The 17067-nt window shown below is 46.3% G+C and overlaps 1 protein-coding gene across 5 annotated transcripts in view; it reads left to right on the top strand.

Moving 5' to 3' along the window:
* LOC122387866 (max-like protein X) overlaps positions 1-17067 on the top strand; it is a 39571-nt gene that overhangs the window by 15592 nt on the left and 6912 nt on the right. For 3 of the 5 annotated variants that reach the window (XM_043378447.1, XM_043378448.1, XM_043378451.1), the window contains 3 exons: positions 1525-1704; positions 3250-3432; positions 3566-4342. The exons of the other annotated variants lie outside the window; for them this stretch is intronic. In XM_043378447.1, coding sequence (XP_043234382.1) covers positions 1525-1704; positions 3250-3432; positions 3566-3913 — 711 coding nt within the window. In that variant the 3' untranslated portion in view covers positions 3914-4342. Of the gene's footprint in view, positions 1-1524; positions 1705-3249; positions 3433-3565; positions 4343-17067 lie in introns of those variants that run through there. 5 annotated transcript variants of the gene reach the window in all.

Raw genomic sequence — 17067 nt, 5'->3', positions numbered from 1 at the left:
TTGATATTTTATATCATAGCGATGCCAATTGTCAAATTGTTATTATCATCCATGCCGGTACGGGGTAGGTATCTACCTACGGTACTGAATCATCATAACTTCATGCATCCTCAAACACATAAAATGCATTTGTATTTTAATTATTTACAGTTAAAACTTAGGGGAAGCCGGGGGAAGCCCGGCATAGTAAGCTCTTTTTCATTTTTATTACATACCATACGTGCTGTATAAAATTTTGACATCCTGCTAGCTAGCTAAGTTCATTGGCCGTGTTTTCCCGAAAATTCGGTTTCGTGGAATAAGTATAAGGTTGAGAAAATCGAGTTTTAAGAAAGTGTTGATTTTTCTGGGGTAAGCCCGGCATAGGGGTAACGCCGGCCACCTCCCCAGCGCTTTACAACGAGTTGATGAAACCATTATCTGTTTTCCAAATATTAACGGGACGTGAAATATTAAGGTACTGATTAGCTCTGGACATCTTAGAGTTTATGTCACTACTGGTATTTTAGCTAGCGTCTACTACATATACAGTACAGGTCGATGAAAATCGTGATGCAAAATTGATAAAAAATGTGTATTTCAAAATTCCTTAAAATTTATTTTTCTTTTTACCTTAATGCATCATATTGCATATCATTCGACTCGGCTGATGAAGAAGAACACAACGACACCATTTTTGAAGCTCTAGCTTCATTGTCTGTCGCGTTATCTGCAAAAACGTAGTTTGACCCTAGGTGACCTTAAGTGACATGACTGGCTTTGTCTATGATAAGATGTTTATTTTCGAAATTTATCTTTGATCTATATGTAAACCAAACCTGCTCAGTACCTATTATCTCATGGAAAACAGTGGTTTAGTGGCATTGCTCTCGGTTGGGGGTAAGCTTGGCCACTCGCCCGGGGTTACCCCAATGTGCTAATTTTTATTTTAGAACAGCGATATTCGAAAAAATGTCATACTTAAGCCAGCCTGCCTCGTCACCCTTCACTACAAACACTTAAACGGTCCTTACATAACATTCGTATAAATATTAGTACTGTATGGTATAACATTAACAGTGCAAGATATCTCACTTTTTAGCTAAAAACCCTTAAAATATCATTTTTGCGCTATAACTTTAACAATAGGCAATTTTTGTCAACCTTAACTTTTTTGCTGGCGTTACCTTAGCTGCCACGCTGAAAGGACAAACAGTTGAGCATTTTATTGTGAATAATTTAGCCGGAAACGGGGTGGCCGGGCTTCCCCCGCGCCCGGGCTTCCCCCGGCTTCCCCTATTTTAGACATCCAAGACCAGGAAAACATGCATTTTAAAATGCAGGTTATGGAGCAGGCACCGGCTACCCTTTAGTCACCACTCAGCGTCAGCACGCACACAAAATGTCTTGATGGACAGCATATTCGCTATCACGGAATGCGATGTGTGTTGTTGCTTGTTTTAGAAACAAGGGCCCGCTGCATGCCGCGCACAACATCCGAGCGCTGCTTGACGGGTAGATGACGGTCCCATCGCTCTACGATAGGTCGGTGACGGCCTCATCGACGAGTACGTGGCGACGACGTCGTTCGCGGAGGTACCGTTCAGTTGCTGTCGCCCGGACGCCGTGTCCACCTGGTGTGTGCGGCAGTATCTTGTCTTCAAGCTGTACGCCTACGACTTCAAGACAAACTCCACAATATTCAAACGGGGCTGTCCCAAACAGGTAAGCTAATGCCTTACAGTTTTCGATGTTTTTATCAATTGTAGAATCAGTGTCAGTTCTTGCACATAATCTGAGTAGATAGCAAGTAGGTAGGTATAGCGACTAATCAAAACAAAGCACTGCTTACTGCTTAGTTTAGTTACTGTTAACGCCAGACCCCTTGAGACCCTAATTTTTCGCGATTATTTTTAAATGCGTGGAAGAATTTCAACCAAGCTCAGGACATGGCCGTTTCAAGACCTGCCGAAACTTCTACAATAAAGATATTTTATCGCCATTTCAATATTTCAGGCACTTCTCATTGACTCGTAATGTTAAATTTCGAGCAAGATTTTCACCCAGTGTGTAGAGGCTATCACCAGTCAGCCTGTGATACGTTATGACGTCACAGCTAAGCCCCGCCTCTGTGGTCTTGGCCTGCGGCGGTTTCGGGCCGGCGCGCGGTCACTCTCGCTGTGGCGGGGAGCAGGGACGGTCGAGCGGCGCCGAAAGCCGGTGGAGTTGTGCGTAACGTCTTGGCTGACAGTGCCCAAAGAGCGACATGATGACTGAGGAGCCATAAATGCTCAATGCGCATTGCTTGTACAATGCTGATATGTTCGCTGATATTTACTTCATTTTTTTTTTTTATAAGCTGCAAATGACGGGCAGATGACATATAACTGACATTAGGTTAGGAAATATTCACCTGTATTTAAAGCCTATGGCATTGCAGATAATGCGATAATGGGATGTCGGATGTTACCAAGTAGCTGCCGATTTGTACATCGCTATGCAACCATCGAACAACGCAATAATAAGTTATTGCCTTCGCTTCACATCATAAGGCTCGCTCGTATTTCAAACAGATATCCTACATCGAAAATCGTATTTGTTAGGAATCGTTAACGTTTGTTCGAAGCACGTGTGAGTAGTAGGTTGAGGACTAGGAGTGATGGTCCTCTTGGTCCTATACACAAGAGTCAACAAGAACCTAACATATACTTGACCGTCTGCTGCAATTGATTCATAGCACGTGAAGCGTCAGCGAAATACATAGTCCTTTACAGATGGCAGGGGTGTCGTTTGTACAGAGATCGCTGATGGGCACGGGTCAATGCCGCAGTCGTGGGCGGAGCCTAATGTCATATGACGTATGAAAGCCTCTATCCAGGATGGAAAAACAGTTAACATTACGAGTCAATGACAAGTGCCACAAATATTTAAGTGACAACAAAATGTATTCGAAGAAAAAGTTTCGGCTGGTCTTGAAACAGTTACTTCCTAAATAAGGTTGAAATTATTCCACGCATTTAAAAATAATCGCGAAAAATTAGGGTCTCAAGGGGTCTGGCGTTAACAGTAGTATACCTAAACACGCGCATTTACATGTTTATAGTTTTGGGAGATGATGAACACCGCTGCTTTTGCAATGCTTCAATGTCTATTTCGTACTATTACTCCATTTGAGCTATCCTAGCAGTATTTTGTCAGCGAGTGTAAACAGTTGTAAGACACGAGTCACCGTGAGTCCGCGCCGTCCGCTGCCATTTCACTGCCGGCCAGGTGGAGGCGTTCCTGAACGGCCGCCTCTCTGGCGTGGGCGTGGCGCTGCTGGTGTTGATGGGGGTGCGAGTGCTGAACCTGCTGATGCTCCGGCTGGTGCAGACGTCCACCTCGAACGCGCTGCTGGCCCGGCGCCACCTCTCCGAAGCTCACGGATGGCTCTTCACCACGCGCCGCGCTAGGGTCAGTCAGAGTATAGCGTGATACTTACAGTCAATGCACCGCTAACTGGCCGGAAGTAATGCAAAAACTCTTAAGTACATCACTACCTCTCTGGTTCTTCACCTAACTCAATTTTTGTCGTCACCTTCCTCAGGCCACCGGCTCTTCGGACGAGGAGCGTCACCTTCTGGCGGACAAGATCGTCTCCGACCTGACCCCGTCTGACGAGGAGAACTCACAGGAGGACGAGGGCACGGAGGACGGGGTCACGTCGGAGACCAGCGACGGAGACGGGGAGAGCGGGTCCGCCGCCTCCGGCACCACTGAGCCCTCAGACGGAGACGGGACGACCGAGACGACTGGAGAGGGGACCAGCGAGACGACCGCAGACGGCCAGACGGAGACGACCGGAGACGGCCCGACGGAGACGACAGCAGATGGAGAGACGACAGACGATCTCACAGAGATCACCACACTGCTGGCGCCGTCTGATGTGTCGTAATGAAGTAGTGATGATCTTATGTGTCGTAATGATCTAATGAGATCTATATGAAAAATCCAAAGCTTATGAGTGTCAGCGCTAGCGGTTACTGTCGTAGACACTATATTCAGTAGAAATCGTGGCGCTCATGGTCCCGAGCTTGCCCTTCGTCCTGACACATGGAAGTGCCTACGCACGCCGTCCTGTAAAATGCATTTACTCGGGTGTTGGCACCGCTGTGCGGGTCGATTCTGGGACGGCGTGTGGCGATCGATACCAGCTCGCCGTACAGTGTTATACTTTTATAACATGTCTTTCATTGTTGTCATTGCCGTTTTATTGTTGTTCTTTTGTCTTGTTTATTGTTGCCGTTATTATTGCCGTTGTGACTGTTGAATATCTTAGGTGGTTTGTAGCAGTGCTTATTAAAATATATTTATTATAAATTCATATATTGGCTATTGCATATATATTTGGCTTATAATTACCAGGCATTACCGATTCAACGCAGCTATTCATTATCATTTCCAGAGCCCAACGCTCGAAAGCAAAAGACAGTTCTACAACCACAGTCCACACATGAACCTATGCTTAGTAGACTAGGTCTATGTGTGTTCCACGGTCGTCAAGTTAGATGTAAGTGAATCCTAATCTATAATCTAAGATTCGGAATCAGGTGAGCCCCTACGATTTGGACCAAACTTGGTCAGTGGATAGTACGTAACGTCCTGATTACGATGCACCCAAAATCTAAGCTCGGCCCGCCATATTTACGAAGTAACGGATGTTTGAATTTCAAGGTCATTCGGGAGAGCCCCTACGATTTCCGTCAAAATTTGTGCACGGACACTCTAGATGCTCCTCATTACGAATATCACAAAATTTAAGCTCGGCCCGCCATATTTACGAAGTTACGGAGGTTTGAATTTCAAGGTCATTTGGGTGAGCCCCTACGATTTCCGTCAAAATTTGTGTACGGACACTCCAGACGCTCCTCATTACGAATATCGCAAAATTTAAGCTCGGCCCGCCATATTTACGAAGTTACGGAGTCACAAAGTTACGGAATTTCAAGGTCATTCGGAGAGCCCCTCCGATTTTCGTCAAAATTTGTATGCGGACACATTACATGCTCCTCATTACGAATATCATAAAAGCTAAGCTCGGCCCGCACTATTTCAAAAGTTAGAGATGTTTGAATTTCAGTGAGTTTCAAACGTCAGTAACTTTTGAAATAGTGCGGGCCGAGCTTAGCTTTTATGATATTCGTAATGAGGAGCATGTAATGTGTCCGCATACAAATTTTGACGAAAATCGGAGGGGCTCTCCGAATGACCTTGAAATTCCGTAACTTTGTGACTCCGTAACTTCGTAAATATGGCGGGCCGAGCTTAAATTTTGCGATATTCGTAATGAGGAGCGTCTGGAGTGTCCGTACACCAATTTTGACGGAAATCGTAGGGGCTCACCCAAATGACCTTGAAATTCAAACATCCGTAACTTCGTAAATATGGCGGGCCGAGCTTAAATTTTGTGATATTCGTAATGAGGAGCATCTAGAGTGTCCGTACACAAATTTTGACGGAAATCGTAGGGGCTCTCCCGAATGACCTTGAAATTCAAACATCCGTAACTTCGTAAATATGGCGGGCCGAGCTTAGATTTTGGGTGCATCGTAATCAGGACGTTACGTACTATCCACTGACCAAGTTTGGTCCAAATCGTAGGGGCTCACCTGATTCCGAATCTTAGATTATAGATTAGGATTCACTTACATCTAACTTGACGACCGTGAGAAAACCAAGATTCCGAGAAGACCACGCCCCGTCCGCGAGCAGCCGACCCCCCTCCCCCCCCCCCCTGCACGGAGACGGCCGACCGTCCGACCAATCAGCGCGCAGGAAAGAGATACGTCACCGGCGGGCAGGCGGTTGCGACCCGTCTCGACCGGCACGTGCCTCAACTTGCATCCTCGGGTCAGAAAGCTCTAGTTTCGCAGTAAATCAAACCCAGAGAGTCATGCAGTGTGAAGAGTAAAGACTAAGTAAAACTTAAAAGCCAACTCAGTGAAATAAGTTGGTTTGGTGTCATAGGTGAAGCATATCATAGGCGGCGGAACGGGGAGGGCACCGGGGCACCGTGCTCCCTTTGAGTTTGGCATTTTAACATTAGCCCTATGGGCGTTGCATGGAAAGAATGGGACCAAAAGTCGGCAGTGCCCCCCTTAATGGAAGGTGTTCCGCCGCTACCGGCAGTGCCACACGACGAACTCGATCTGCGAGGAGGGGCTATCCTTTTCCCCTTGGCCGGCCGCGTGACTCTCACAACCATGAGGCAGCGCATCGCCCTGAAAAAGTACGGGTCGGTAACAATAGCCGTTTTCACGACGGCCATCTGGTACACATTTGGTGCACATCTGGTACAGATTAGGTGCAGATTTGGTCAAATCAGGTTCAGTGTGTCTCTTAGCAGCTATATCAGCTATAGGGCTGCACTAATTCCTTACCTACCTATATGCCTGCTTTGTCATATTATCAGAGAGCATCATCGATTAAAACACTGAAATAAATTAATAAAATGAAGATATTTGCTGTAAAAGAAATTAGGTGCAGATTTGGTCAAATCAGGTGCATTCGCCGGATAGCCCGTCGTGAAAACGGCTATTACTGTATGCCTGGCCTATTCAAATACATTAGCCAGAGGGGTGTGGTAATAACTGGTGTAAGCAAATTGACCACGGTCAAAAATGTATTACCAGAATGCACTTAAGCCAACATTTTGGGATGGTCTCGTTCCTAAGTCGGCTAAGAGCTTCGGTCCAGAAAATAAATTTATCGTTGGCATACAGTAATATATAATACCTACCTACCTAGTCCTAATTTTGGGTTTTTAGTCGGCCGATCCGTCTCCCCTATCCGTGGCGACGCCCCGGCACCATGACCGATTTGGATTAATCCTTTACCATAATGCTTGCCTTGGTCCCAAAAGTTTTTTTTTTCAATCCTGGTTTTACTTTTAACGGTTCAAATGTTGACCAAATCGGTTAAAATCCCCTCAAAGCTGTTCATGCAGATGAGCTCATGTTGCGGAATTTTATTGATACCCCTGTCCTGCCGGGAGTCGGGCAGCGACCTTCGCCGGGTACGGATCGCTAATACGGAACCACCGTTTCAGTGCTTTACGCGATAACTAATTTTCGATAACGATACGATTTGCGGTAACGATAAAACGATAAGAAAGGTTCGCGATAAAGATAAACGATAAAAATATTCAAAAATTTAACAGCGATAGCGAAAAAACGATAAAACGATAACGATAATTGTTTTTTTTTTTAACAGCGATAACAAAAGCGATAAGAAATACAGCTTAAATAAGTGTACTTAAAGTGTACAAAGACGGAAAGCTGAGCCAAGTCGGCGTAGTTTTTTATGCTGAGTTTGACTTTCTGGAGCAAGTTCATTTATATAGTATACTTGTTCACTCCCCCAGATATGCGGGAGTGGACCCCCCCCTTCCTGTGACTGACCTCTGCCCGGTCCGCCGCGCAAATTTATACCACCCGTCGGCCGTCTGACAGATCTGTACACTTAGCCGATGGCAACAGGTTGCGCACACATAGGTACTGTCGCGCGGCATACACTGTCGCACTGTCGATCGTCTTCCATTTTTCCATCATCCCGTTTAACATCTTATCGTTTATCGTCCATAATTTTTGTAACTTGCGATAAGTGGATGAGCGATAATTTTGATAATTTAGCGATAAACGATAACGATAACAGATTTACTTAACAGCGATTATTATCGTTTATCGTTTATCGCTCATCCTATCGCATGCGGAAACCACTGCCGTTATTACACATTACCTGACATTACCTACCTACACACTGGTGTGGGATCGCGGAACAGGAAGCGGGGAATTAGAACCTGGCCGCGGGCGCAACGGCGCAACGGAGTGTTCATCAAAGCCGGACACCGGCACGACCTACTGTTCAAATGACTTCCCACTCAATTGACTTCATCTGGCTGTGGCTACGGGCTGCTCCCACCAACCACAGAGCATCCCCGTCAGGAGCTTCAATTTCATGCATCGGGCGTCGGAGCCCGGAGCAACCGAAAGGTGGGCTCTCACTACTGGGAGTCCAATTCGCTCTACCATGACTGAGCTAAGGCCAGGCAAGTGGCAACACGACCGGACCGATTTCGATGGGCTGCTTTTGCAAGGGTTGGTTTGAAACGATTTTTATAAGGTTTTTAACCCATTTGGCTCACTTTTTTATTCCAGGGCCTCGGCTAACATGTTAACAACTGGGGAATGCCCCAGTAGAGTCAAGGAATGCCCCAGTAGTGGTCAGGTTTTGCCCAACCTCCACAAAATTATGTAGTATATCTCAATATTAACGTAGGTACAGGTCCCGCGGGTTTTAAGCGTAGGTTTTGCCTTTCCGGCTATATCTTTTTCGTCTTCCGCTTTGTAGGCTTGAAGATGTGACCGATTTATTCGAATGGCTCCCTCCCATGAGCATGGAAAAGGGTTTGATCGTATGCCGGCTAGTTTCGGAGAAATTAAAAGAAAACCTCAAAATCCGCCGTTTGGAGCATTCTGACCGCGGCTTCCCTGCATGGTCGCCTATGACTACAGTGGTGCCACCCAACGGGTAGGACGCTGAAACACAGAGGCATGAATGAATCCAGCGCGTGGTGAACGGTGGATAGAGGCAGGACTCGGCAGAGGCTATCACTGCGGCCCGCGCAGGGCGTCCTTGGACAGCGGGCGAGCCTTCGGGCGGTGAGGCCAGAGGTCACGACAGCCAGGCGCTGTTTGGCATGAAGGGAGGGGAGGCGCTCGCCTTAGCCAGCCTCGCCTCAGCCAACTCAGCCGGTTTGGTGGTAGTGGTGGTGGTGTGGGGGGGGGGGGGGGGGCAGGCGAGAGGGGCTAGAACGAACGGGATAAAATAGAATGGAAATTTCGTGCCAATGTCAACTTACAACTATTGTTTACCTAATATGCATTTATTAACCTTACGAAAGAACTCACCATATTGAATTGAGAAACATACAGATGTTATTTATCGATGTTACCGTTTACTTTGAAAACCCTACTTTTTATTAGGGGTGATAAAATGAATCCCTCTCCTTGGTTTTTCCTGAATAACTCGTGTAAATAGTGGCGGATAGCAGCGAAGCTTTCTGTGCCGTAGGGGAGAGAGGTCATATTGCGCCACCTTAAGGATATCGGCCTATTGCGGCTAAAGTTGACCAGCTGTCATGCTTGATGCTATCTCAAATTGTACCTCAGTTATTTTGACATCATATAACAACTCCCAATTTGTATCACACCCAGAAAAATTAACAAGAGAAAAGTTTTCCGACACACCTGCAAAAGGCGCATTAACGGACTCCCCCATCAAAAAGCGCCCATGCCTCCCATGTAAAAGCGCCCTATTAAAAACAACGGCTTGCCACCTAACTAAGTAGCTTATTTGAACGTGTCAGCCCATTAGCCATTTATGCTGTGAAGGCTAAGGTAATGGTAAGGTGAGCGCTCTAATGATCAAAGTGTTCAATAAAATGTCTCCTAACCACCAGATGCTGTTTCTCTGGGTTGAAGAATAGGGCGCAAATAGGGTGGGCGCAGTTACGAATGGAACACATTTTTCATGAGCTTCAAATATGGCGACGACAGCGAAGCCACGGTGGTGATAAACTTTCAAAACTACCATTAAACGAGCAATTAACAATGATTATTAGTTGAATCACTATCTCTAAGATAAACCATGACACTAGCAAAGGTCGAAATAGACTGTTTCGCGTAAGAAAAAAGAGTAAATCACAAAAAATGGTCTGCGAGAAAGCTGAGACACCTCACCTGCCCCCGTGGACCGGAATAAGAGCGAGTTATTGGTGGTGAAGTAAATGCACACATTCGAGTATTCGTTCGAATCGAATTTTGGGCAGGAGGAAGGTGTGGCGCATTTAAGAACATGGCGCAATATGACCTCTCTCCCCTAAGTTATTTTTCTCCCCATAAGTAAATAAATGCCCATGCGGTCAGGAGTCAGGATAAGTTTGGACTTCAGGCCATCTGCAATTGAAAGCTCACACCTACCCTGAAAATTTCATGAACCTGACCAAAATGACCTCTGGTCTGTGACCAGTTTCTAGAGCCCATCATAGGCCAGAATTCGGCGTGTCATGTCTCATTAACCGTGCGTTTCTAGACTTAAGATTAGAAACGTTCCAACATGTGAAATTGTGTTTGGTCCCTTGTGTCTTATTTGGCCGGGACCAGCGGTGGAACTTGGCCGGTGCCTTCAGGGCTGCTTAACTACAAATTTGCCCATCTGCGGAGCGTATGGAGCCAACCTAGCCAGGTTTAAAAGCATCAAAACCACTAGGAATAGCATTGTAGCACAGCCAATCTTCAAGCTTTCCGCGCCCCTATAATATCTGCTGTTTAGCTGCCGGTTTCCGGTCACATGGCCTAAAGGCGAGGTCACTAGCGATGGAAATGGAAACACGTTGGGCAGGCTAGCTGTGAGAAGGATTAACGTTCGTTTTAAATCCGTGCATCGTCGCTTAATAACTATACCGACCGTTTTCTAAAAAGGCTAATTTCTCTCTCTCTCTCTCTCTCTCTCTCTCTCTCGCTCTCGCTCTCGCTCTTTCTCGCTCTCTGCGTCTCTCTGTCTCTGAGGCCAGCTCTGGTCATCCTATGGAGCACTTCGCACATAGGCGGGGTAACGTAAACGGCACCGGGGCACCGTGCCCCCCTTTGATTTTGGCATTTTAACATTAGCCCCTGGGCGTTGCATGGAAAGAATGGGACAAAAAGTCGGTAGTGCCCCCCCCCCTCCCCAATTGAAGGTGTTCCGCCGCTACTGACTTCGCATAATCCTCTCTCTCTCTCTCTCTCTCTCTCTCTCTCTCTCTCTCTCTCTCTCTCTCTCTCTCTCTCTCTCTCTCTCTCTCTCTCTCTCTCTCTCTCTCTCTCTCTCTCTCTCTCTCACTTTCTCTCTCTCTATCTCTCTCTCTCTCTCTCTCTCTCTCTCTCTCTCTCCCTCTCTCTCTCTCTCTCTCTCACACTTTCTCTCTCTCTCTCTCTCTCTCTCTCTCTCTCTCTTTCTCTCTCTCTCTCTCTCTCTCTCTCTCTCTCTCTCTCTCTCTCTCTCTCTCTCTCTCTCTCTCTCTCGCTCACGACAAACGACAAAAACTTCTAGGCAGGTCTAGACCCTTCCGACTATTGGGTCATTAAACTGACTTGGAAGGTCAACGTATGACCTTTGATCAACGATTGGCCTATATAATCTATAAATTGGGTATCATCGGCTTCCTCTCGTCACGTGCAACATGCTCCTTCTTTTAAAGAAGCTCTGGTTTGATCAAAAGCCGATCAACTGTGGGGTCTGATCCATCCCCGCCCAAACGTTAGCGCCTGCGGAAAACGACGATATGGGTGCGAGTTATGGCATATTCCTATATAAACAATGTTATGTTTTGCTTTTTTAGTGGCTTACATCCATTTTTTTCTAAAAATAACGCAAAAAAATCAGCATACAGTGATGCTACTTAAACTTTTACTTAAACTTTTACTTGTAGTTTCTTTTTTAATAATGCTGCGATTGCATTCATGCAACATAATTCTTGGTCAGTTTTGTGTCATTTTTTTTAAATATAGTGCGGCAGAAAGCAAGACTTTGTTGTGAAACGACGTCCAGCCTCAGCAGGTCACGGTTAACCCTCGCCCCGTTGGGGGGGGGGGGGCAATTTAGCGCAATATAGCGTGTATTTTCCTGAATAGCAAGAAAACGGCGGCGCACAGCCCCGCCAAATTTTCAATAGCTACCCAGGCATCAATTTGACACCTTCACACAAAACTTCAAGTCTTAGGTTACCCAGGGTCAGGGGTTATTGAGGTCAAACTGAGGTCATGTTCGAGCAAAAATGAGCAAAAAACATTAAATCTTGAAATGCTCACATGACAAAAGCTACAGTTAACAAGCAATTTCGAAGCTCTATATCTGGTCGTGTAGAGAAAGAACGGCGTTACAAAACCGCTCTCTGGGATTTTAAAACTTTTGAGCTTTTGACCCCCAAATTGAAAAATTAGTCTGTTTTAAAATTTAAAAAAAAAATCGAGTTTAAAAAACGGAATATATATAAGAGTCCCTCTTCTCGGTGATTTACATAACAAATTGTAGATCGATGCCTCCTTTTTTGGCCAAGTTATAGCGAAAAACTGTTCAAAATTGATGACGTCAATTTTTAACTCAATTTTTAACAATTCTAGACTACGTAGCGCAAAACAAAGACCAGCATTAGACTCCCCGTGACGAGCTGCATCGAAACGATACCCTTTTAAGCAAAAATGTCAAATTACAAATTTGACCTGATTTGACCTGACCTTTACCTGACCTTCACCAGAACATAACCCAAACTGGCCCCCAAGGGTTGCCTGACCCACATAATCGCATTTGTCATGTAAAATGGACCAGACAACATGCATCACATAATAGTTATCTTCATATTGTGACTCTCAGTGACCTGGCCTCTGTCCCAGCCAGCAATTTTGCTCCGGGCCCAAGCAGGCTCAAGTGCGTATTGCCCGAGATTTTTAGTCGGGCTAAAGTCGGCTAGGGCTTGGGCTAAAGTCGGCGTATGACACAAAAACGCCGACTAAAGCCCATGCTCTGCCGGAGGTATGCCCGCTCTGCGAGCTCCGGACAGCCGTAGTTTAGCCCTAGTTGAGCGACGATTGGCGTTAGCCCGATTTAAGCCCGAGCAGTGAATCCATTTATATAATGGAGATTACTCTGGACCCGAGCGGGCTGAACTCCGGCAAGCCCACTCTGTGTGCCCTGTCTATCCCGACTTAAGCCATAGAAGTGAATGGGGTTTATACATTGCAAACTGCTGTGGCTTTGCTCGGGTTCGGCTCGAGTGACGGCTCCTGTTTTCTCAAGTCTCGACTTGACTTCATCTTGCTTTTGCTTCACACTGGATCAAGTAGCAAGGAGCAGCCAATGCACTTTCAGCAGGTTGTGCGGTTTCAATGCATATTTAAAATTGTTACGGTCACTCATATTCTCTGTTAACCGGTCATCGAGCATTGCGAAAGAGAAGTAGTGGTTGACTTTGATTGAATGTATATTTCAAACGACTACAGACACGTCAAATGAAACACAAATACATGAAACAGTGGACTCCAAACTGCAGCAATAATATGGCATGAGCCATGAAAAAGCGCCATCAAAACTATAAAACAATCACAAGGCCCGCTAGCCTCCCTCCCCGTTCATAATAATTGGTTGAACACTCAACCGAAAGCATAAAGTAAGGACAGCAAGTAATCGCTCATAAGACATAAAGCAATTAGCAAACAATCGTTTATAAGGAACTTCACTCTGGTGAATGAATCTGGAGCTTTGAAGGCGTCTGGCTCCTCCACACACACACATCTGCAGTAGGTGGTCGGCCAGCTTTCGGCGCAGTTTCCGTATATGTAGGTATACCTACTTAATTATAAGCAGGCAGTTTCCGCTAAACCACTTGGCGAGGGCGACTGCGGCGTCCACCCGGTCCTGGTTTGTATAACTATTCCATTTTTTGGAACCATTTGCTCTAATGGTACGTACCTGAAAAAGAGATTAATTGGTTTAATTTACATTGCATGTTTGCTTGAAAAATAACTTATTGTTGCATTAATACTGTAAAAGCACTTCTCATTGATCCGTATAAAATGTTCATTCGATTTTCAACGCGGACAGAGAATGAGGGTGCTCGGTGATAAGTAGATAAATATTTGTGTTTTGTATTTCAGTTTCCTGGTTCAGAAGTGCTGGTATTTCACAAAGATATAAAGGCACGGAATGCGGCTTTTCTGAGCGAGGGCATAAGTCGCCAAGCTGAACAGCTAACTATTCAGCTTCATGTTTGATGGCGCACCTAAAACTCAGTCAAAATCATGACGTTTACATACGATCAAGCGCACCATTCAATACACTTACCTACTGTAAAACTCCATGCCAGTCCACTTGATAAGAGCAGTGAGCACTATCCCTTCTTCGAGCTGTCACACGCACCCAAACATCATCCACCAAATGCCCCAACACCGGTGTGTCGTTTCGTCGCACAGCGCGCAGACTGTCACAAACGCTGCACATGATTGGCGCAGAAATGCGCATGCGCGAACAGCCGAACAAGTATGGCTAAGCTCCGGCTTTACTCCAGTTAGCCGAAGGACACAGTCAGCTTGATCAGCCCGCGCTCCGCCCAGGTTAAGCCTGTTTTGGATGCGCGGGCAGATGTCGGGCTGAGCTACTGCTATCCGCACGTGGGCATAGCTGCGGCATGCCCCAGCTCAGCCCTAGTAAAAAATACATTGGTTTTGATCAAAGTGGGCAAACCCAAGCTAAGCCCAAGCTGCCCGACGTTTGCCACAGTTCAGCCCAAGCGAATTGCTGGCTGGGGTGACCTGACCTGGTATCAGTGACCCCAAACAGCAAAATATGTGTTTGACGAACAATTCCCCATCGAAAATAATTGTTATTCATCGATTCCTTATCGATGAATGACATGCATTTTACTCGATTTTACAACACATTTCTTGAAATGCCTGTAAACGGTGAAAATTCGACATTTGACCTGAACTGTGACGTCATCGGTTTGACCTAGGTCAATGAAATTGAGCCAAAAGGTATTTTCTCTTTGGGGCTATCCAACACCGTTTGCTGCTTGTCGTTATTTTGCGTGGTTCTCGAGATCTTAGGGGGGGGGGGCAAAATGCTCCCCCCATGGGACCGATGCTCGGGAGACCATAACGGCCGGCGCGGGTTAAATGACAGAACTGTTCCCAAGAAATAACATTACAGTCGTCTCCCGGCTTCCGCTAAAACTTTGGACGACTACCTATGAATCGGCACGCTGCCGGCTCACCCCGCCCGCTGGCTACGGGTGGCCTTGACCGTTCAATGCCGATTGGCCAACGGCCGAGGTCGTGCGCTGGTTAGCAGGCAGAGAGGACGGGACGCGGTACTGCACATTGTGAGTGACCTCTGACCTTTCCCCGTCCCCTGACGGCATGCCGTGTCGCCGGCCCAGGCGATAGAAACCGGTTTTAGCCTCTACGCAGGCTGCCACTCTAACCCTTCCCTCCCCACTTTACTATGTGCCGTAGTACGCGCTCGCGAGTAACTGGGCGGAGCAAATGGTCACCGATACAGATGCGGAACTGGTTGCCCTCCCGCTCGCCGAGCGACCTACCGCTAAAACCCGCGAGACCTGTACATTCTTTCACTTGGGAGCAGTTGAAGAGTTTGTGGCAAGAAATCAGGGGTGGAGGAAAAGGGGGTGCATGGTGTGCAGCTGCACCCTCAATTTTCATAAGAAAACATAGGCGTGCATTGGCAAACATATCTTTTTGCATCCCCATCATAATCCATAAGCTGCCCTTCGTTCGAAAGAGCGTCAAAAATAATGAGGAAATTACTTTGGCGACTTTTTTGGTCAGGTCAAAGTTCATGTCAGGGGGGTCATTGAAGACCAAATTTCGCCGATTTTCAGGTCGAAAATCGACAATTTGCAAGATGCCGGATCATAACTCGGGAACCAACAGAGCTACAGCGCCGCGGAAAAGCGCATTTGATAGCCATATTAGTGTTCTTTCTTAGTATTTCTCTCAGATTTGACTAACGTCAACGGTTTTGCCTGCAGGAGGCAAAAATTTCGAAAACAGACGACTTTTCGAGAACAGTTTTGCCTGCATTAACTCTTGACTCAAGCCTTGCACGAGCTTTCTTTTACCGACATCGTGTTCCTCTCGTCAAGACGCATCGAATGAACTCTTATTTTACATGAAAATTCAACTTGAAATTTGACCTCAGGTGAAGGTCATGATCTAACCAGAAATTGCCATGCTGCATATCAGTGGATCCGTGTCGTCGAGCTGAACACATAAGGCGTTTTCAACGCTCTAGCATGCCACTTTCAAAAGTTAGTCGCGAAAAACTGTTAGATACCATTCGTGACCTGAGATGACCTCAGGGGTATAAACAGGGGTCACGGGTGCCATTTTCATGTTCAGTGTGTCAAACCTACTTGTAATTCAGTGTTTGAGTGTTTAGAATGACTTTCGTCCAAAAGAGGCGGTTTAAAATCGTCTCCCATTGACTTAAATACCTAGGGAGGTCGCAAAATTGACTCTGTCCTTAGGTCACCGATATGAAAATTCCGAGATAAGCATTTTGTACATGCTCTTGTCCTTATCAATCGCTGAAAGTGTCAAAGCGATCGGTCACTCGGTGTAGCTATGGCATACACCGAAACATTTTATGAGGTGAGTTCACTTGTAGTGACCTGGCCTTGAATGACCTTGGTCTGAAATTTTTACAACATATGTAGAATTGGTTTATGATAGACTTGTAGTGACCTGGCCTTGAATGACCTTGGTCTGACATTTTTACAACATGTGTAGAATTGTTTGATGATAAGGTGTGCCGAAAACGGCGGCGCTCCACGCCGCCGTTTTTGAGATATCCGCGAAAAACAGCAATGAGAGGGGATGTTTAAACACCCCCCTCCCCCAGCAGGGCGCGGGCTAACGCACTTTTGCCCCAGTGGCCAGTAGTCAAAATTCCTTAGCCGAGGCCCTGTTTTATTCGGACCTCCCTCCAACTTACAGGCATCCGAGCAACTTACAACTTGTTATAAGGTTTGTCCCACTTACAGGAAAGCTCCTGCTCCACGTCCTAATCCCCCTCTCCCCAGGCTACGGTGAAGTGGGAGTCGGGGGTAATTTAGCAGATAATTAGGAATGAATTAGTAGCAGTTAGCACTTGGAGTAAATCAGCGATGAGATATCAAATACGGCACTGTTGCAGACCACGGCATGGATTGAATGTCCAAGAGCAGTCGAAATCGGCCGTTAACCCGCGCGCCGCTGGGCTATTCACCCATACGCGCCCTGCTGGGGGGGGGAGATTCTGCCCCCCCCCCACTCGTCTAAGTTCCGAACCGATGGTCGTACGGAAAGACGGGGAAAACGGCAATCGAAAGCTCTCAACAAGGCGGATCTTAAGAGCCCAAATTTTAAGTCACAGTTAAGGCTATGTAAATCGTCACAGTGTGGGCTTTAGTGTCAAACATTGTGCTTTAGCTCACAGTGCAGTTGTGAGCTTTAA

Source organism: Amphibalanus amphitrite, unplaced genomic scaffold, assembly GCF_019059575.1.
Source record: "Amphibalanus amphitrite isolate SeventyFive unplaced genomic scaffold, NRLGWU_Aamphi_draft 000301F_arrow, whole genome shotgun sequence".
NCBI lineage: Eukaryota > Metazoa > Arthropoda > Thecostraca > Balanomorpha > Balanidae > Amphibalanus > Amphibalanus amphitrite.
Note: the sequence above shows the minus strand (reverse complement) of the source record. Positions and strands in the feature narration are given on the sequence as shown.